We start from the raw sequence: 23258 nt of genomic DNA on the forward strand, positions 1-23258 counted from the left end.
GTCTAATGAGCTGTCTTCATCTGGGAAAGACTTTAGAGTCTGGTATTGTAAAATAAAGAAGCAAGCTTCAAATTAAAGACCTGACAGTCTTCTGATAAACTGTAGAAACACACCAAAAGACTGAAAATACAGAAATGCACACCAGAAGAGGCTTCGCAGATTCTCTTCTAGTGTTTCCTCTTGGGGCCCTGTGCTACCAACTCCCCCATTTTCCTATAGAGTATGTGTGTTTGCGCATGTGAACGTAGAACTGAGCCTTAAGATACTAAGCTCTTTGCAGTGGTATCTTTGTTAGTCTACGCAGTCATATTTCCTACCTTCTCTTTAAGAAAACATACATTCTCTTTTTCATTTACTCGACCATTTTATCTTATAACTCTTAACTTCTGTGTGTCCCGTTCACCGCTTCTTTCAGAGAATCACAATTATTCCATGATTCTGTCTTGCCTATAAAATTGAGATTAACCAGTGAGAGATGAGAAAGCATTTCCATCTTGCTCACAGCTGGCACTTCAGGGGACCCGCCAGGAGCGTTTGTGTCTGACTCTTCCTTGTTTATCTAATCATTTGCTCTAATGAATCGTTGCCCATGGGCTGTTTATGTATAAACAGGTTTTATGAAAAATCAGACTCTGTTTATAGCAATCTATTAACTGGAAAGAGGCTATCTTAGCTAATTGAATTGTTACATTTAAAGTGTTTCCTGCAACTCTGGCCAGAAGCAGAGATCCATCAGTAAGTGTCCTACCTGGTAAACTATTCGTAGCTTAATTTTGTATAGCTCTTGTTCAAAGAAGAGGCCTGTAAGGGTTTTTGCCTTTTTTCACAGGTGCCACCAGTGCTTCTGGACAAGCAGTTTTCAGAATTTACACCGGATATCACACCCATTATTCTGGCTGCCCACACCAACAATTATGAAATTATAAAGCTCCTTGTGCAGAAAGGGGTCTCCGTGCCCAGGCCACACGAGGTCCGCTGTAACTGCGTCGAATGTGTCTCGAGTTCAGATGTGGACAGCCTCCGCCACTCTCGATCCAGACTCAATATCTACAAGGCTCTGGCGAGCCCATCGTTGATTGCTTTGTCCAGCGAGGATCCTTTCCTTACTGCTTTCCAACTGAGCTGGGAGCTGCAGGAGCTGAGTAAAGTCGAAAATGAATTTAAGTCGGAGTATGAGGAACTGTCACGGCAATGCAAGCAATTTGCTAAAGATCTCCTGGATCAGACACGGAGTTCCAGGGAATTGGAAATTATTCTTAATTACAGAGATGATAATAGCTTGATAGAAGAACAAAGTGGTAATGATCTTGCAAGATTGAAACTGGCAATTAAGTACCGTCAAAAAGAGGTGAGTGTGCTGGAGAATATTTAAGCGTATTTTGTAGTAGTAATGTGATAGATAATAGCCTGAAATACATCCTTTTAACTGAGACAAATTGCTGCTTATCTTTTTTTGTTTTACAGGGTCTCTTCTTTTTTTATATTTTTAATTAGATGATTTTGAGTAGCTGTTATAGTTTGATAGTATCAGAATTTAAAATGTTCTGTTATGGCATAGACCCAAAGAAACTTTTTTTTTCTTTTGCACCTGAATAGACATACTTTCCAGTAGTTATAGAGAGGTTTCTTCAAAAAAAAGTGTTATAAATACATACTGAAACATAAGATTAATAGCAATGCATCACTCCGCAGAACTTTGACATTCAGAATCTTTTCCATAAAGAATCCAAAATGGAGATACCTGGGTATTGCTTTCCATGACAGTTAAAAATTCATAAGTTTGGTTCACTGATATAGATACCCAGTTGGAATCAGAGGATGTCTGCATTTCTTCTAAAAATACTAAAGTTCTTGTGTGCATGCAAAAGCAAAAGAATCAAGACAAAAATGAGTTAGGAAGACAGTTCCTTTGATATTTCCAAAACTTCACTTGATCCTTGCTCATTCTCATGTCAGAATGTGTTTTATTCATCTAATTTGAAACCTGTACATCCAAAATTAGCTGAACTGTAGATTTGTATAGGCAAGACAAATGCCGTTAATAATTAAATGTTACTTGTTCATACAAAATATGGCAAACACTTAAGAAACTTGTGTTACATTGAGCTAATCTATCACTGCTAAATCTCTGTTCTGCAAAATATAATCGTAAATGCATTAATATATTAAGTATGTTAGAAAGGTTTGCAGGAACAATAGCCAAGCATGTAATGATTCTCTTGTCAATTTGAAATATAATTTAGTAATGCTAAGAAGTTATCATGAAGGTGGTAGGGCCTACTGAAGTACTGCTGGAAAAATATCTCAATAGATCTCTGACTTCATAAGCCTTCTAATAAGCATTTTTTCCTTCAGGACATGTATTGCATAATTTTATATTTGATAGTATAATGTTTTAGGCAACATATTCACTGCCTTTGTAAATTATTTTCAGATGGTACTCTTCCAGACTTTTTTTAACAACTACTATTTCTATTTCTTGAAATGCCAATCCTCTCCTACAGTCATTTAAGAAATTCTAGCTTAGACGTTTGTTTTCCAAAGAGTTCATGCACTGAAATAAAAATTCTGACCTCTCATATTTTTAAATTTTTTTTAACCTAAATCCAAAGCATGATTTTTTTTAATTTGAGATAGAGACAGTGAGAGACATCTGTAGGTTGAAATGTTTTTTATAGTTGCATCTGATTTCTGTCCCTAGTTAAATTGCAATAATACAGCTGATTACACTTCATTGATTCTTTGTAATAGCAAACATTAAAGCAATACTGATTTAGTGCAACAATTCCAAATCAGTGGATCTTTTATATTTTCCATAAATTTTCCATTTCTATAAATATTTCTCATGGTCCCTACCATTTCAGTCTCCCTGAAGGAAAACCAAGTTTTATTAGATTCCTTTGCTGTGTTACCAAACGTATTCTCTACTAGATGTTGGAGCAAATAATAGCCACCGTAACTGATCTGTTGTTTTATTCCTGATTTTTACAACAGTGTTCTGGTAGGTACAGCTTCAAGGTCAAGAAACTTACCTCAGACATAACAAGTGCTTGGATTCTGGCTGTCCTGGTGAATATGGGTCATGATGAAAATAGATCAGGCGGGTCTTTCTATTTCTTGTGTTGATGTTACAGGAGGCATTAAATCCAGCAGCCTCCAGGGTCTGGGGATTCTTTTGGTCCAGGCACTGGAGCCCAGCCAGAAGCACCTGGAGGCTCCGGGGTCTCCGTCCCAGGCATAAGCATACTGACCAGCGCTGCTTACACAAGACCAGCCCCTTGATTGCCTTCTCCTCTCCATTTTGCCGTGCTTGTTCCTCCCTGATCCCTTCCCCACCCTTTACCCTTTCCCTAAACATCCCATAATAAATTTTACACAATCTCACAAGACCCCTCTGATATCCTGTAATAACTCTGAATTTCCCATAAGTCCCATGAACCCCCTCAAATATCCCATAATACTCTTGATAATGATGTTTTCCCCTCCTTATGGTCAGTTACAAAGCTGAGTTTGACCCTCCTCGAGGCCGCTGCAGCCGGTCCTTTAATGGCCCATTCATCAGAGGCTAAAGTCTAGGTATTTGTCATTGTCTGTATTATACTCTGGTTTTTGTGTTGAATTTTTCACTTGTTTTGTTGGTTTCTATTTCTGTTATACTAGTTAACTCTTAACCAGTTAATTAAATGAACAAATAATTCAATGAACCAGATGCTCTTGCATTTCATATACCCTTACACTACAACTATACAAGGTAAGCTTGATGGCAAGCAGCAGAGGCAACTTCTAAATCTTATTTTTAAAATGTCAGGAAAAAAGGGTGGGCTGGTTTTTAAATGGACCATTAATATATTATTTTAGATTTAAACTATTTAAAAATACTGGTTTGGGGTAATAGATCTACTTCCTCTTTCCTTTGTGTCTCAATCAACCATGAATCAGTTCTCCACCAAGGAGTTTTCTATTCTGACAGGAGCAAACATGGATTTGTGGGGTTTTTTGATGCTATCAATTCTAGTTATTGTCTGTGTTTCTCTTAACTTGCCTGATATCCCGCAAAATAATAATAACAAGAACGCATTGTCTTCCTTTCTTATCTTACCACCCATCCCTAACATTTCAACCTTTATTCACACTATTACTCAAGGACATTGTAATTCTATATTAGGGCTGAGGTCAGAGCTCCATGAGTAAGCAGTCAGGTCTGGTTGTTCAGAACATCCAGTCGAAGTCCAGAAATGGCAGCTAAAAGTAACAAAATAATGCAGAATGAGGACAAGTGAAATAGGAACATGTACCTTTACATTGCTTTTACAATTAATTGCTCAAGAGTTAAAGATTACTTTTTTTTTTCAAGTTGAAAATAACACCAAAAATTATTAGCAGTAATTCCTCTTGGCATTAATAAGCAAGTGAGTATAAAATACATTAGAACTAAACTTTGTAAAGGACTGGAGCAGCCTTTTCGATAATGTAACTTGGTTTAACCTCAAAGACACAAGATTGGGTAGGAACAAGTCGATACTGAATAATTTTCATTGTGTAAAGAAAGGAAAATTGGCAAACAAAAGATAATTACTAAGCTGGGAGTTGTTGAGGAGCTTCAAAATGGCATAGTGTTTGATCAAATGTAGATCTAGAAATGCCTCGTAACGAACAGAGAAAGGTTCTTTAAAGTGAAGTGATTAAGCAGTGCTTGGTGTAGTGCTCTGCAAGCCCCTGGTACCACCCCTGTGTTATCATCTGTGGAAATGAAAAAGCACGTTCATTCTCAGAGCTGTCTGCATTGTTCATGGTCACCAGATTGCCTCTGAAGTGGACCTTCTCCAGAAAATCAGAAAGTTTATGCCAGTTGGATTTGAGGTTCTCCCCAATGAAAGGTGCTTATCTTCTGCATTTCCATTCCTTTTGCACTTGCCATAATACTGTGATCCTCATTCATGTACTGTCAAAAGGCATCTCAGTGGCATCAGTGCTCAGTCCATGGAGTCATGTCAGAGGGAACCTACTATGTATCATCAAGGAAGAAACTTCCCTGGTAAAACCATCTATCTTCTTTCGTTAATAACTAATGAGGTTGAGAGACGCGTATAGTTTGAAGTTTACACTACAGAATAATGTCTGGCAAGACTGTGGATAATACCTGTTTTGAGTTAGGTGGTAGAACCAGAGAGTATCTGCCAGCATATATGTTTTGTGTGCTTATCCACCTGTGTTTTTTACCATAGCACATGGGACAGAACACTCAAGGTACCATTTTTTTTTCCTGTTCATTTTGCAGCGCTGATGCTGTTTGATTATAAGTGAGGACGTGTTGCTGGTGCTTATGGTGCCTGTTTCTGACACCTACTGTTGCCTGGGCTACAACTAGCAGCAAAGAGAGATTCCCTGAAGTCATGCAACCAGCCTGCATTGGGCACAAACATTTCGTTGTCTAACTATCTACTGCATAATAGGATCTCAACTAGGGGAGAGTTTGGTTTTAGGAAGGCTGTCACTTACAGTTTCACTGTGCTAGATTCTAGGCGCACAAAGAGCAATGAGAAACAGTTTCCCGTTTTCCTGAACCAAATAAAAATGTTATCTGAATCAACTGCAGTTTCATTCAAAGATGTGGAAGGGAAATCCCTGATTCTGTATGTGATTCAAAAGCAGAAGTTATTATACCTGTAAAAATAATAGTATGTCCTTCTGAGTTTAAGTAATTTGCAAAACCCTGGTGCAACAATGCAATTAAGTAGCAGAGGATCGTAGCAGTCTATAATAATTAGTAGACAGTCACCTTTGTAAATGCATGTTCTACCTCATATATATTGAGAGTTTTTAATAGAGAAATCGCAGCAAAACCCCAGTGTCTCTCCACTCTTTGGTTAACTTTGGTTTAGCTTTGGTTCTGTTTAGGTCTCATACATATATTTGCACATATGTGTTAGAGTGCTTACTAAAATGCTTACTAATTTTGCCATATATGTGAAATAAAGAAGGGGAAGGGATAGACTGAATCAATATCTTCTTGTGTCACAGTAAGTTTAATTAATGCAATTTAAATACTTACACTAGTAACTTACGTCTCCTTCTTATCTTACTCCATACTAGCTGGCCCATGTTACTTAAGCTATAGCTGTATAAGCTCAAAGATAGTGGCAGGGTGAGGTTATCATTATTGGCAGTATTGTCTCATTTTGCTTTGTTATTCGGTAATCTGTTATCCACACAAAGGAAAGATGATTTTTCAGGTGTATAGCTCTCCACCTTTTCCCTTACAATTTTCAAATTAATAAAGACTAGCTGTGTTGTTTTTTGTTGGATTTTTTTCTTTTCCATTCTTAGTTTACTCTGATCATTTTATATTTCCTCTGTAAATACATGATCATTAGAAAATTTGAAATACTTGATATTAGCAGCATGTAAAGTAGGTAAATTCTGCACATTTCAGTTTGACCCTCTGGAAAGATTACAATAAGCTTTTTTCTGCCTTTACCTTTAAAAACTAAAGTAAATACATAGTTAGGGCATCTGTGCACGGTTATGTGTCATGTTGAGGTGTAGGTAAAGAAGCAACAACTAAATTTGCTAAAAGATACATTCAGGAAAGGCATTTTTGCTGATCTTGAATTAACTTTTTTAAAAGTTTGATTTAGAACCATTCCTAAATTTTCATTTCTCTTTTCAGTACATTTCGATAGAGCTGAATAATCAATATTTAAAAAAAAATATTTGCTGCTTAACTACTAAAACTCTCCCTAATGCCTCCAGCTGGCCTTCTAACGGTTCCCACTTCCCAGCGGCAGGCCCTGGTTTTCTGCATGTTGTTAGCACCTGCAGAGCCTCAACTGGCAAAGAGTCAGAGAAAGAGTGAAAGAGAGAGTGGATTTTATAAATTTAACACAGTTACAGACATTTAGATTTAACAAGAGTACAGGCTTTATTAATAAGAATGTCACGGAAAAAATTTCAGGAAAATCAGCTTCAGACTAGCTTGCTCACTTACTTGCAGGCAGACAAGAAGTGAGACAGGACTCCCCCCCACAGGAGACGCACATCACGGACCCACTGGTTTGAACAGAAGCCTGTATGTTACCATAAAACACAGACCAAAGATTACTGATACGAGCAATATCAGTAAATTATTAATTGGTTAATTAAATCTTAAATACAATAATATGATGTTCACATTTCATGGGTCAGTTCTTGTTTCCTCGGAAAGCGGTGCTGCAGGATAAAAGTTGTTTGTTGCTGATAATAAAAGCCACCTGTTTGCTCCTGCTCAAAACAGGACTTTTAAAAATGCAATCACCAGTTCTTCACTAGTTTTCTATGCAAAATATAGCCTGAGTGAAATGGAAATGTTTCACAATAATGTCACAAATTCAGTGAAATTTTCAGTGAAAACATGTCAAATCATTTCAAATCTGTCATTTCATGTTGATATCTGAACACTTCATTTCAATAAAGTAAAGCATTTTGTTTGACTGCAGTTGCTTTTTACTTCACTTGGACTTTAACATTTTTTTACAATGCAATGCTTATACCTAATGTCATCCATGTCATATTATTATAGAAAGCAGTATAAATATGATAGAAAGCAAAAATTATTCCTTATCAAAATTGAGTATCTCAACAATCCCTAGAGAAAATAATTTTAGAGTACTGAAACGAAAAGTTACCATGATCTTCGTAATGTTTTTTAATGTTTAAACTGCCATTCTGTTGGTAATGTTGTCTTTTTATTCAGATATGGAATATAAAATATGTCTGTAAATGCTGGAAATTTCTATAAAGCTCCTCTGTCAGCAGTACAATTTAAGAGCCTAAGTCAAGCTTTGTTATTGTCTCAGAGAGAAGAATTTTTCTTTGGAACCACAGGTTGATTTTGAGTAACTTTAGTAGCCATTATAATTAATTTCTCATTAAAATTCTTTCAGATGCAAAAGCCTGAATTATTGACTCTGCAATCAGGAATGACTTTGGAAACACAACATCTAAGAATTATCCCATGTTTAAAAAAAATACACCTGAAAGATAAACAGAAACACAGCAGCCATGTGTTAGCAAGTCACCGTGTATGTGAATATTTGTCCACAGACTGGGAAGGTGCAGTCAGAAGTCTCCATGTAAAAAATAACAAAACTCCACAAAAATGGGACTCTGATAATATTTGGACATTTTTAACACCAAAGGAAGATGTGTTTAGTCTATGAATCCCATAACTGAGAGGAGTGATGTATGCCCGTTCGGGTCCATGTCTCCAAAAGACCCATTTCTGCAAACTCTCAGCCATAGAATTCAGAAAGTTTGATAAACATTTTTCCAGGCAAGAGTCAGGTACTGTAAAACAGGTCATATGTTTGCTTTGTAAATCGTGTAAAAGTCTCTGTGTTTATAGATAAAGACTCCACAGATTGTTAAATAGCATAAATTATGTAAGTAGATTATCTGCTACACATACTAAAAGTCTTACTGTGATTGGTTATCTATTACCTCAGAACTGAATGAAGTGTAGGTGTCCCTGTGGAAGCTGTACTTATTGCTGCTAGAAAAAAAATGCTCTTTAATCACAGGGTGGGAGCACATCTGCTTAATACAGCATTTAATTGTGCCTACATTTTAAATGCGTGGTGAAGCAATCTTCCTAAAGTATGTGAGAAAATTCCTTATACAGTCAAGAGACAGAGGTATGCACAGAGGGAGATCCTGTCTGCTCAAGATAAGACATCTCAGTTAACTCCAGAGACATCTCTCTCTGCTCCCTTGGCTGTGTAAGGAAACAGGGCACTTCAATTAGAAGAATTACTTCACCAGGCATTCAAAATATAGCTGCAAGTTAGACAACTCATTGCATCAACTCCAGTTTCTACCCTGTGGTAACAGAGATTTCGGATTCTGGAGGCTTAGAGCCTGTAGAGGGGAAAATGAATCTCAGCACTAACTTTTTAATGATGTCTCAGAAGGCATCGATAACCTTTGAATGCTATATGCCGAACACAAATTGCAACACTCTCATCACAGTTCTACTTAAACTATTCATGAACTGACACCAACGTCTTTTTATTTTGAACACTTGCTAGAAGTAATTAATTCAAAGAGGAGGAGACTTGCTGTTAATGAGGTACAGTGGAAATTTCTCATTTCAGTTCCTTTTCTGCATCTTCCTTAAATGAAATGTCACTGGGATGTCTGCCTCAAGCCAAAACAACCAGTAACACATATCCCAAACCAGCAGCGCACAACCCTTCTCTTGGGATGTGGCTGGCAGCGACAGAAGTTGGTATTTGGTTTGAGGGAGTCACTCCTAATGCACCTACAAGCTTCCCTACAAGCCTAGGGTAGATTTAGCACCATAAGCTGATTTTTTCTACTTACTATAACAAAAAATTTGCTTAACAAACAAAATTTTAGAGAAGGAAAAATCTTTAACAAGGTGACAAAATACGGTAGTGCACGGGACTTCATTTTGAATGTAAACCTATAGTTAATGGAAGTTTACAGCCCTCGTTCCTCCCTCCATATGCTGGCTGGGGAGCTGGCTGTTCTTCCTCCCACCCCTGCAGGAGTATCTAGTGCACAGCTCAGGTTAGTTAGTTTTGCTGGGTGATGAGCCCCAGACTGAGGTGTGGTGGGATTTGCATCTACTGGCTGCCTCCATTCCTCCCAGGGCCTCCATTAGCCTCTCCTCGCTGCTGCCACACCTGCCACCATAGCTGCACCAGCAGCTATGCTTCACTCCACTCCTTGCTGCACGTCATTTTGGCAAAACCCAAGAGCTTCAAATAATTTATATTATTTCAGCTCTATTAACTGACCTTGTATCATTAAGAGCTCATATAGTCATCTAACTCATAGAGGAGTATTTAACTCCTTTTCTAGTTTTTCAGTTTCTAAGCTCCCAGGACACTCTTAAGCAACCTCTCCTCTCACATGTCGTGTAGGAGGCTCTTAAACAAAGTGTTTTGTCCAAGACTAACCTTTCCATGCCTGTGCTAGGTGCAATTGACCTAAGATAGAGTGACAGCTTAACCAAGGGACATTTGAACATGCTGACTGAAACTTCTACATGCTGTTGCAGTGTGAATTTTTCCACTGCTCGGCCGGACTCCCTCCATTACCATAAATGTTTATTGAACAATAACACAAGACAACCAAAGCTAATTTGGTTTAGGTCTGTCTTCTGGTTCTTTTCATCTACCTCCTCTTTGCTGCACCAGATGTCCTCAGAGGATTCTTCTCTTCCCTCCTTAGTCCTTGTTTTTGCTGTAGGCCTTAGCTATCAAGGTTAAAATACTACAGGGTTTCTTCGCCCATTTCCTCCATCAATATGTACATCCATTATCAAACAAAGGATTTATGGGAAAAACAAACTCTTGTTATATGAACTCACTCTTGTGCCTTCAAAGAGATCTTTATTTAAATTTTTGAATAGAGAATAAAATTTTCTAAACTTTACAACTCCAACAGTTGAAAAATAAAGACAGGTGTTGAGTATCACACTGGTAAGACAAACAGGAGCTTATGTTTGTGAAAGTCTCATAGCTTTTGAGTTTGACTGTTGGCATTTGAGCTTCTAGGGTATTTTTCATACTGAAAAGAAAGCGTTCACACAGAACTATTAAGAAGTCCTCCTTACAGACACACTTGACTTTCTCCTGCAAATAATAGGATGGCATTCTTCCCCACTCCATTCTCTCTCACCAGATCATCATCAGGTCATCTCCTTTGGCATGGTCCAGCAGTGTCTCGCATTCTCCTTTGACCCACTTCCTTCTAGACCAAGACTTAAAAAATTCTGGTGTGCAGTGGAGGTATCACAAGTAAGGTGAATTTGCCAGCACTCCCATAATGCTCATTTGAACTTTGCACTTTCATAATCTATTATTTCATGGTTAGTCCGAATATTAGAATAGCTTTCAGACAGTAGTTTGGATTGAATGAGACAGCTGAGAAAACTAGGGACTCCCTTGGTGGTTATTTAGACACATAAAATATACTGGAGACTCTGTATTGTTTTGATACCATCTCAATAGCTTTCCCTTGTGATACATTTAAACATCCTTTCTCCTTTTTATTGGCTCACCCCAGGAATTTCAAGATCCACGTTGTTTATGGGGTTTGTGCTGTGCCCAGGACAATCAGGCCTTAGTTACAGATAGGGCCTGTTTATGCTATTGTAACACCTTGAGAGAAGTAATTACGTTGTAAAGCTGATTGCAGCTCCTAATGATGACAGGTGAAGTAAATACAGCAGGAATCACTTTTTTAAAAATTTCTTAAGGCTTGTATTTTACTTGTTTTGTGGATGATGCACTCATGACACGAGAAAAACAATCAATCTAGTGGTTGATGAATTGGAACTTATCCAACCTACCCGAGCAGAACGAGTATGGCCAGAGCAGCCTGTGGGACTCATTGACGCAGCTTCTGCCTTTGTGTTACTTGATAAAGCTCCGGCGTAGACCTGCCACAGAACCGCTCTATTTCTTATGCTTCGAAGAAATTCTGAGGACTTTTTAAAGTTTGAATCTGCCTAAGAGAATGTTCTTGAGCCAAGAACGGGGATTTTTCTTTGTTTGCTTTTGTGAATACGGTATCATCCGTTTCGTCACCTTAAAATAAAATCTTAACTTTCTTCTAAAACCAAAGTAAGGATTATGCCTTTTGAGGGCAAAGCTCCAGAAGAAATTGCTGTTGTTAGTTACAGCTTCATTTGTCTGGAAAACAACACATCAGTATCTGCTAAGTACTGTTGTGGGGACTGAAGGAAGGATTGGGGAAAAAAAAAAGCATGATGAGTTTTTACTGAAAGATTGTGAAAAGCTTGCTAGTTTTGTTGCTTAAAGAAATCAGTTTTATTTCATTGATACCACTAATGAATGTAGAATATAACCAGCCTTTCTCTGTTGCTTAACTTTCCTGGTAATTTCACTTACATTTATACGGTGCTAGATTTACAGGACCTGATGCAACTTAAAACCAGTGCAAAGGCAGGCTGAACCAGAATAGACAGAGGAGATAAGTGAAAGCACATGGTTTTTTTCTCAATCATGTTCTCCTTTTTACATCAAATTTGGTCTCCAGTAATGGAAGTAGACCATTTAGCAAGTTATAAGTGCTGCAAGTCATGCTTTGCAGACACACTCAGGAACCGATCTGCTTATCCGATATGTAACTGCTTTCAGTTTTCTTTTTTTCCTGCTTAGGCAAATGCTTAGCAAGCCCAGGGCAAAGAATTGAGATTGCAGACTCATTCTGGCTTGTACACTCGACATTAGAAGGTGTGTCAGGGATTTAATAGATCAACAGTTTTCCTTTATACGATAACGCATATTTCCTGTGTCATGTATCTCAGTCTTGTGCAGATGTCTCGGAGATACTTGGGCATCTCAAATGGTACAAGAGATGTAGGAATTGAAACCTTTTTAAGGCCTGCCTGTTGCTTACGGGTGAACTAGTTGTGTAAGCTCCTATTACAGTCAAAGGGTCCTTAGAGCATGATTCGGCGGAACAGACAGTAGGGATCAACTTCGTTTCCTAAGCACGGGTGTCTAGTGTTATTTGAGATATCCTAAACTATCTGAGATGAATAAATATGATACAATATGGCACAATACCTAGAGGGGATATGTGCCCTTCCAAACCAGGAACCAGGTGCCAGAATACTTCAGGACATCTGAAACAGCACTAGTTGTCTATACGTAGGTAACTGAATTGTATCTCCAGATGTAAGGTAAATTTCTTCATGGGATCCATTGAATGTATTATAGTCATTGATAGTCACTGATGATGGGAATTTAATTAAGTAAGACAGACTACTTGCATGTGCTTATATTTAGGTGTCTGAACCTCAGACTGGATCCCTAGTCTGTGGTAGTTATTCATGGAGAGGAATAGGCACTTGTAGGATGTTATTCTGCTCATTCTAATCTGAAAGGAGATTATTTGTCCTTTGGAGCTGCTTTTTCTCCCCATTGGATGGTGAAGAGAGGTCCTGATGACTGTCTTGGACCGTATTTTCTGTAGCTGAAGTTATAATGGTATTTATTTCAACGTGGGTGTCCAGTTTTGCAATATTCAGAGATTCTCTGCAATACTGTCATCTAGTACTGATAGCATAGGAAGAAAAATGCCTTCTGGCCTCACCATTTTATACTATCACTTGCCCCTCAATACCAGCAACTGGCAGTGTTTCTTATAGAATATAAGTCACACAGCTGTGTGATTTAAGGACTGTTTCCTTTCTTTACAGCCAGTGACTTACCACTATTCTTGACCGGTTCCATAAAACTATGTGTCCATTCTGGAGGGGCAGATTTCCCTGTCCTCTGCGTTTGAGATTGAATAGCACCTTGACAGTGCCAACAACTTAAGTTGCTGTCTGTGTTTGCCTCTTCTCTGTTCTCCCCTGACACAATGAATCCATCAGTATTTCCACTCAGTGTTTTGTTTCATTCTTGGCTTGAATTCGCTAATCTTTGTGGAATCTCCAAACAGGGTATTTTATTGAGGTTTTTTTTAATCTTTCTGCTTTAATTCAGGTTCTACCATTATAATTTGATATTTACTGATTCCATTATTGTATTCATATCAGATACTCTTCTAGTGAAAGATGCAAAGTTTTAGCAAGGCAAAAGGCTAAAGAAATTGCTGTTGAGAATGCTTTGCAAAAATAAGACATTTTTAGGAAAGATTTCTAAAAAGTGAAAATTCTTTTGCTAGGAGGAGAATTGACTTGGTGAGCACTTGCAAGCAAGCAAGGACTTAATAAGGAAGGATTTTACAGAATGTTTTGAAGAACAGGGGAAAAACAAAGGTGAACACACATAAATAAGAGCAGAAACAAATCTAGACCTGAACATCTTCTGGCATGTTCTTTATTACATCAAATCTCTTAGGCTTTGAATGTGTTTCATTCCTGAATAATGTTGTAAAAATGTGAGGGTCCTTAACATTTGTGGGAGAGAAAGACCAATGCAGATCTTGAGCCAGTAGAAATTGCAGAAGGTCTACAAAGTGCAACATGCCTATGCTCTGTTGGCCAAGTACAGGATCTGGCTCATTATTTTTTTAGGTGGATGAAGAGAAAAAGGAAATGTTTTGCTCTGCCTGCTGTGCAGAAAAGATAATAATACTTAATTACCAGGGTAATGTAGTCATTTAAATTAGAGGTTGTTCTAAATACCTAACCTTAAGGGCTTCATTAGTAGCCCTGTTATGGTTCACAAAAAGACATGACTCAGTTATGCAGCATTTGACATCAAGACAAGCTGAAAGTGTAACAGAAGGTAAAAAAGGTTTGACACGTTATTAAAAAAATTAGTTCAAGGCTTGGACTCTTTTTTTCTGCCCTCCTAATAGCATGTGGAAAGAAACTAGAAATAGCCATTCCTGCAGCGTGTTTGTGCTCTGAGTCCCTGACTCATGCCACATAACCTCAGGTATTTATCTAAGGTACCAGTGTCAGCAGCCTAGCCTTCGGTCCCTTCATAGTCAGTGGGAAAAGACAGACGTCTCTGGGCGGCAACTCAGGCCGTCTAAGAATAAAATAATTTTTGTCACCACCTACATTATTTGCATTTATTGCAGAGGAGACATGGGATAAGTAGATGTGTTGAACAGGTGAAAAAGAAGGGAAAATCCTTTAAGAAGACTAGCATGTAATTTTTGGAAGGTAGGTGACCGTGGGCATAAGCTGTTACTTTTAAGTCTTGTTATTCTGTTATTCTGAGAACCGGAAAAGCCCCTTAAGCTGAGACAGATAAACCTTGAGGGCCTGTTTACTGCATCTCTTTGGCAATCTAAGGTGCTGCTTCCCTTCTAATGCACCATGGGTGCATGCTAAGGGTCTGCCTTAACAGGCAAGTTCAGAGAGAAACCAAGTTTACCACAAATACTTATCTATATTATTTATACACAGTTCCATATTAAGACTTCGTGGGCTTAGACTCACTCTAGAGTTTGTTGGAGGGGAAAAGACTAAACAGATGATCTTTAAGGTGCCTTACAACCCCAACTATTCTATGATTCTGTGATGCTGTATTAAAAGCCTGTCTTGCTTGAAGGACAAGGCCTCACTCATGCAGTCTGGACAGCACATGTTTGAGTTATAGAAATGGTCAAACAGTCTCAGATCAGCTCTTCCTAAGCAGTTGAATGTTTTCAGACCTGAGCTACGTAAAGATTAAAAGCCAACAACTTGAACAGAATAGGCAAGCCTCAGAGTTCACTGCACTAATGTCAAGAGCTAATGTTCTTGAACCTGCTCTTCACTTTTCAAAGAACCATAACGTCTCTTTGACCACCGTGATCCATGTATCCACCTTACAGAGGAGCTGGCAATGCGTCCTTGGAAGATAGCTTTATAGGACTTGTACTGTTTGCACAGTGGCACCTTCCTCCTATCAAAATAAGGTGTTTGGGAGCCTCCATCATGCCATATTGGGACTTTTTTTCACCAACATACAGAGACTGTGTGATGATTTTAGATTTCGCCTGGAGAAGTAAGCATAATGCAAAGCTGCATTTCAGAGGTTTGATCTGAGGGAAAAATGGCCAATTTTACGTGAAGATTCTCAAGATTAGATGGAAAGTTTTTCAAGAGATAACTGTTGTTAGAGCTATGACAGCCTGCAAGACTCCACTTGTGTTGAGCCATTTCTTCATTGTTATTTCTAAAGCTGGAAACCTGGAGAGAACTTATTCAAAATCAAAGTAAAAATCTTGAAATAAAGAGACTTTTATATGACTGAAAAATATTTTCTTTCACTGCATGTGCCCCTATTCTCAATACAAATATACTAGTCAAATCATATTCAAGGTGAGTAGCACAGTCCACTTGAACGAAGAGGGATCATAATTTTCATTACAGTAAATTAAGGTTAGGTCTTCCTAACCTGTCTGTGCAAAATTGATCTTTGCTCTGTATTAAACCTTGGCAAAAGTAGTCTAGGAGTAGGAGCACTTTTTATTTTCAGTGACAGATCTTTCCAGGTATAATCATTGCAAATTACGGTGTACGAATGATGGTTAAAAAAGACCTTGTCTATGCTTATGACTGTATTGGTTTGAAGTTGGCTTGCTTTTCTGTTGCAGCTTTTTCAGTTAGAGTATACATACCTGACCACAGAAACACCACTTGGACGCTAACTAGAATCGTGGACAAAGAGATTATCATTTACCTTGAAATTAGCAAGGCTTTTGACGCCATTTCTTGCTGTATTGTTGTATCCAAGTTAGAATGTTGCAGTCTGGATGGCAGAACAGGATAGGCAAAGAACTGGTTGGATGATCATGCTCAGAGGGTGGTGGTTAATGTTTCAAACGCTACCTGAAGAACTACAGTGCTGCAAGGATCTGTACTGGTCCAGATCTATAAGTGACCTGGAGAAGATGAAGGAGTCCAATCTTAAAAAGTTTGCAGATAAATTATGTTAGAGAGACCAGATGATACGCTCAAGACAGGGCTGCCATTTAGAGAGACCAAGTCAGGCTGGAGGAACGGGTTGACAGGAGCCTAGTGAAATTGAACAACAAAAAAATGCAAAGTCCTGAACTTGGGAAGGGAGAAGCCCAGTGACACAGGTGGGGACTAGAAAAGGAACTGGAGGTGTGAGCATCTCCACCTGAACCAGGGCCAACAGCAAAGGCGGCTAACAATAACCTGGGCTGTATTAACAGGCACATAGCTGAGGTAAGTGATTGTCGCCCTCTAGTCAGCACTCATGTGCCCACATCTGTTTACTGCATCCAACTGTGGGTCCCTCAATGCAGAAGATGCATGGATAAACCAGAACGAGTTCAGTGGAGGACCACTGAGATGGTGGGGAGCTGGAGCACGTGCCCTCTGAGGAGGAACTGAGGGAGCAAGGCCAGTTCAGCCTGAGCCTGACTTCAGGGGGAACCAACATCACCCCCCGGTGGCTACAGGGAGGTCATCGAGGATATAGAGCCAGGCTCTTCACAGTGGTTCATGGTGGAAGGACAATACACAATAGGCATTATTTGCAAGAGGAAAATTTTGGACTGTATATAAAGAAAAAAAAAAGCTTTCCCCGTAAGGACAGTTAGGCAATGGAACAGGTTTCCTAGACAGATTGTGCTGTCTCCATCCTTGGACATTTTGAAGACTTAACCAAATAAAACCCTGAGCAACCCAGTCTGATCTCACAAGTGACCCTGGTTTGAGAGGAGGTTGGTCCTGAATTATCCTATGATCCAGCCTGAATTATCCTATGATCCTATGATTTTGATGAACTGAGGAGCCATATGCATTGTAGCCAACATTCTTGGAAGTCTCTGTGAAGCCATCATCAAGCACACAGAGGATAACAGATACTTGCCTCTCTCTTCTTCTGTGGTATTAAGAAATCTGACCACGTTAGTCTTTGTCATACCTTTTTGCTGGTATATGCCCTGTCATTTTAGCTGAAAGCATAACAAGAGGAACATTTCTGTATCTCCTTAACCCTTAACAAACACCCTTAACGTTGTTGTTGTTAATACTATTGTAGCGATATTTACTATATATAAGTAGCTTTACATATAGTTCAACAAGTTTGAAATAACAAAGTAATATGAATTTTCAGATGATTAAGGAAGGAAAGGGGTAGATCAGTATAAAATTACTTATTGCGTCAGAAGATAGAAGATTAAAATTTTCAGTTTACAATTTTTTTTTTCCCCAGGAATGAAACACAAATACATAATATTAGAAGTAAAAGTAGTAATAACAACAATAAAAATTTAAAACAATGGAATATTTAGCAACTTTATACTATTCTTCCTCTACCGATTTTTCAACAAATATGATGCTTCTACGTCAAAACATTTAGGCAAAAATTATTATCTTGTAATTTTCAAAAGGAAAATTAAGGCAAAGAAGTTCCCTTCTTTTCTGCTTCCTTTCCTTCACAAATGCAAGTAATGTAAATTGACCGTAGTCTTAATACTGCCAACGTAAATATTCTGTCAATACAAACATAAATATTATTCTCTCAGCCTTGGGTCCTTTGGCTTCTATCCACCCTCAGTTTCCGTGGAAAAATGGGGTTTTGTAACAGGTCCAGCAAGTTCAGTACTTCAGAAGAACATTTCCCTGCAGCCGTAGTGAGATATATCTGCCATCAATCCTTCTTTTCAAAACAGAAGGTGAGTTTTTGCCTTTGTAAGCTGTCAAGGTTAGAGAATTAAGGGTTTGCTGTGTCACATCCCTTGTTGAGGTTTCTAAAATTCCCCACAAAAAAACTACTGATGTTAGATTATCTTTGAAGTTCTGAAATGAAGCACTGAGGGAGCTCGTAGTTAAAACTTGAGTGCTGCTGCTGTTTCCCCACGCAATTACAATGTAATTTAGTTGACGTTATAGTGCAGTTACCACATATGGATTGTTTTGGCTGCCATCCTATCTGCATCTCACTGGAGGGTTTGGATGCTGAAGAAATCACAATTTTGTGGTGGTGATGGAGGCTGGAGACAGGAGCACTACAGCTTCTGTCAGGGTTGGAGCTGACTGGCACGGAGTAGGTGGCAGTAAAGAATAGAGAGGAACAAGGGTCTCACCACCATCACTTCAGCAAGGTGGTATTTCAGGAGTAAATTTGAAAGGAGTGTTTGGTAAAGAAGAGGTATCGCCTCCCTGTTTACAGTATTTGATGGTATTAGCGTGAGACCTTTACAGCTGCAGGCTGGATATTTTGGAGAAAAAGAGATACTGAACATGACTCCAGCTCAGGAGGCATCACCCAGCCTGCCTGTGGGTTAAGGCAGAAGTCCTCCAGCTGGCTGATTTCATTAAAGCCTGTATGGTATGCATCGGTGCAGGGGATGGGAAAGGTGCATGTGCAATCTAAATTATATTTCACATAAGAAATTCAGTGTTTTTGCAGGCTTGCATCGGATTTTTGCTCTATATTCACTTATACGTTTCTTTATTCTTAATTATAACGTATGTCTGATTCTCGAATAAATTTCAGTTTAGGGAATCATGACTTCATGCATATGATCAGGATACATCTGCTTAACACCACAGAAGAGTGCAAAGGAAGCAGAAGAAAATATTCACAGAATGATAGAATCATAGAATCATTTAGGTTGGAAAAGACCCTTGGGATCATGGAGTCCAACCATCATCTCCACTCTACAAAGTTCTCCCTTACACCATATCCCTTAACACCACATCTAAACGACTCTTAAACACATGCAGGGATGGTGACTCCACCACCTCCCTGGGCAGCCTATTCCAGTGTCGAGTACCAGTGAGCCTATTCCTTCAGAGTACCAGTGAGCTGTCTTTCACAAGGATTAAAGAGCAGCTCTTTCTTAGAAATGTACCTTTTCTGACTCGCTGGAGCAGAGGCTAGGGCATGCACATCATGCAGGCAGTGACAATGGCCTGTGGAGTGTATTTCTCTGTCAGGGAACTAATTGTGATTTGTCGAGGAGGAATGTAGCCTCAAACTTTAAGGACTGAAATACAACCTTTGCTTATATCTTTCCACATATGCCTCTTCCACCTCTAGCTTTTTGCAAATAGTCATTTTCCTCCACATTTTTAAATAAAATATATTCCTTTACCTGGAACTATAAGCCAATATGTTTTACTCCATCTCTGTAAGAAATACCCATGGAAGCTGGGCAAACAAGACCATCTCCTGCGTTACTCAGTTTCTAGGAGCATGCAATGAAACATCAGTTTAACACAGAAACGTATCACATAAATAGGTAAAACATTGCACAAGAAACTGGTCTTTGAGACTTTGTCCATACCGCTGAATGAAAGCAGACTATAGCGTGACCCTAAGACCAAGTGCTACTAAGGGAGCAGAATACATGCAACCAGGCTGCAGCAAGCTGCAGATTTGCCTTGCATAGAGCTGTCTGGAGAGGTCAAAACTGGAATAAGGCAAGAGCAAATAGTGGGGATGACTGGGGTCCAGTGCTCACATTCAGTCAGTGTTTGATTTCTCAGTGTAGATGTAGACTGAACATCGTAGAAGTGATGCATATGTAAAAACTCAAGTAAAACAGGCTTTTTATTGGTTCCTTCATCGCTCTGGTTCTTCGCCAGAAAAGAAGCCAGCAGTGTTCAGACATCTCTGTGTACAAGAACAGTGAGAGTAGCTCCAGCTTTTCATTCGAGATACCACACTAATGTTTTGCCACAAATAGCAGAGCTTCATAAGGGGAAAAAACTACACAAGGTCTGTTGTTATTTCTCCAGGCTGGCAGATGCTGGGTACACAGAATTTCATTAACAGCTATTGTAGGTATCTTCCCATTATGGGAAAGCACAGTATTTCTTACGTCTGTTCACAAGAGAAGGTCATTTTCTTCAACCACAACCTATTCTTAAGTGTAAAACACCTTTTGGAAAGCAAAGCTTTAGAGCAAGCAATTATACTCCTGCCAGTTCTTTCCAAGATTCGTGTTCTGTGTTTCAAGTGCAGAAGCTGCACATGGTGGCTGTCAACCAGCCATTTAAGAGCAGTGCTCTTAAGGCAAAACTGGGAAGAAAGGTGAATTGTACAGATAAGGCAAAAACTGAAATAACATCGTCTCTGAAGACCAACCAGAAGGAATGTTGATGAAGGCTGCACTTGACTGATATAATTGATGCATCTGCTACAGAGTCACATGCATTTCTCCTGCAAATGGTCGCAGAATAATGCTTACTGAGCGTCACTGCCAAAGACCTATCATTTCAGTTTAGTCTTTATACAGGAACTGGGTGATTAATCTGATTTCTCAGCCTTTAACATTCTCAGATAAACAGACATCCAAGTTAAACAAGAGGAACTTAAAGATGAAAAACATTAAAGTACTTGAAGAGAAAGAAAAGCAGATTGAGTGACTATATACATTCTGTTCCTAAGCATTAATGAAACTACAAAGACAGACCTCCCTACAACATGTTAAGAGAGAACTTTCAAGAGAGAATAGGCAGTTTATTGCTTTATTTTGTTTGAATGCCTTTGTAATTAGTCTGTGTTTTTATTTTTCCCTCATCCCCCTAATTCTGTATACAGTCAGCCTTCAAATGAGTGTTATGCTTTCCAAAAACTGTATTCACACTGATTTTGGGGAACTTTGGCATCTTCAATTCCACACAAGCTTCACATAATAAACAGCCAGTTCTAAAGAAAATGGAAAACCTTGAATTTCAACATGACTCTGTTGATGGCTCTTTTATCACTTGGCTAGAACAGCATAAGCTTGGCGTAAAGAACAGTTCTGCTCATATCCATTTTTCACATCAGGATGCAGGATGGCACCTCATAAGGCTAAGCGAACAGAGAGAAACCTAAATTTGCCCATTGCTAATGTAAGTTGATCACCATTGTTTTTACAGAAAAAAAAATCAAATAACATGACAAAATGCCACTGCTCCAAGGAGGTTTCTCTTCACAGAAACCAGCAAAAAGCCTGAAAATGGAGAAAAGAAGGAACAAAAAATTTTGTAGTCAGGTTTCTTCCAAATAGCTCAATGCCCTGCTCAAATCTGAATGGACGTTCAAAAAAGGAAAATGAAGCTAAGAATGTCCTCTACTTTGCTTTGACCTCTGCAATAAACTGCACAAACGAGGAGCAGGGCAGTCTCCAGTGATGCCAATAGAAATTCTCAGAAGAGCAAGCAATGCTCAAAGGAAGAACCTAGCTTTGCTAGTCCCTTTCCTACCCTTCCCTCACGCAGCTAATTTTTCTCTAATTAAACTGACATTGCATTCTGTGCTTCAGTTGCTTTCAACATATTTGCAGCTCCCTCATGAATTTTGAAAGGTTGATTTATTAATTTGTAACTTTTCCTTCTGGTGACATGGCAACTACAAACAGCAGACAAAATGGTACAATGAGCTGGACGCAAGGGAACTCATTGATTCTGTCATATAGTGGGGATTGTAACTAACTTAAATCCTAACCCCTTCTGGCTGACCAGTTAATGCTTAGAAGCCTTACCAATACAGGACACAAAACCAGCTTCGGTGTAAGAAACATGCTACTGCTAATTACTGACTGGTTCAGAGGTGGTGTGCGTTTTTTTTTTCTATTCACAGCCCCTGGGGCCGACAACAGACTATTCTTTATGTAAGTGGCTATTTGTTTCCAAATCAGTTTGAATCTATAACATGACTTACATGAACTGTATGCTATGAGCAGTGCTGTTATTTTTACCTGTGTTCATATATGAAGTTTCTTAGAATATATATTGACTTTGGTCTTCTAAAAGGAACTCGGACTTTTGAGATTATAAACAAAATGTGTTTGTAATCTCATTTTATTCAGTGTTAGGATGAATTAGAGAGGGGGAATGTTCAGCCACTATTTCTATTCTATTATCAGTTAGTTTATTTTGTAGAATATTGGTTCAGAGAGCAAACTTTGTCTCGGAAGTATCTGAAGACTGCTTTGGGAATAATAGGATTGAAGTGATAAAGACCTAAGCAAATATTTTGACTATTATGTCTTTTTTTTCAACACATGAGGCACAAGTGTTTGGAACTGTTGAAATGGTTTTATGCATTGTTTGGCAATAATATCGTTCAATGATATGGGAGAGACAGGCTCTGCCTCTTTTCAAAGGGAATAACTGATGGTGAAAAAGATCTTAGTAATACCTTGCATTCCTAGAAAAGTAATTCAAACCTAAATAAAAAAATTCAAACCCGTAAACGCAATTACTATGGCTCTTGCTAAGAATTTTGTTGCCCTAGAAAACAGTGCTTGGCTTAATCCAGTAAGTATGTGGGATCATAAAAAATACTTGGTTGAAATATATCTCTCAAGATCATCTGGACTGACCTCCTGCTCAAATCTGGACTAACACGGAAGTTAAATCAGATTGCTAAGGAACTTGCCCAGCCAAGTTTTGAATATTTACGGGGATGGAGATTCTGCATCTTCCCTGGACAACCCATGCCAGTGCTTAACTACTCTCATAGGGAAGAATATTTTCCTTAGATCAAACCAGAATTTCCCTTGATGCAGCTTGCGACCATCCTCATCCTTACATTGTGCCCCTGAGAAAAGCCTGCTTCTGCCCATAACCTCCCTTTCATTTGTATAAGACAGCGAGTCCCAAACATGATTCTTCTCTTTTTGAGGCTGAACACACACAACTACTTTCTTCTCTCCCCGTACATCATGGGATCCAGCCCCATAACCTCTTGGAAGGGCACTGTAGGACTCGCTTCAGTTTGATGGTGTCTCTGCTGTAGTGGGGGACCCAAAACAGGACACTGCATTACAAATGTAGTCTCACAAGTGCCAAAAAGAGG

General features: G+C 38.8%; 1 protein-coding gene across 1 annotated transcript in view; it reads left to right on the forward strand.

Annotated features, from left to right (window-relative positions):
• TRPC4 (transient receptor potential cation channel subfamily C member 4) overlaps window positions 1–23258 on the forward strand; it is a 161957-nt gene that overhangs the window by 83794 nt on the left and 54905 nt on the right. Inside the window, exon 3 of the mRNA XM_074566973.1 lies at window positions 830–1348. Coding sequence (XP_074423074.1) covers window positions 830–1348 — 519 coding nt within the window. The remainder of the gene's footprint in view (window positions 1–829; window positions 1349–23258) is intronic.

The sequence above is a fragment of the Larus michahellis genome, chromosome 1, assembly GCF_964199755.1.
Source record: "Larus michahellis chromosome 1, bLarMic1.1, whole genome shotgun sequence".
In the NCBI taxonomy this organism is placed as follows: domain Eukaryota; kingdom Metazoa; phylum Chordata; class Aves; order Charadriiformes; family Laridae; genus Larus; species Larus michahellis.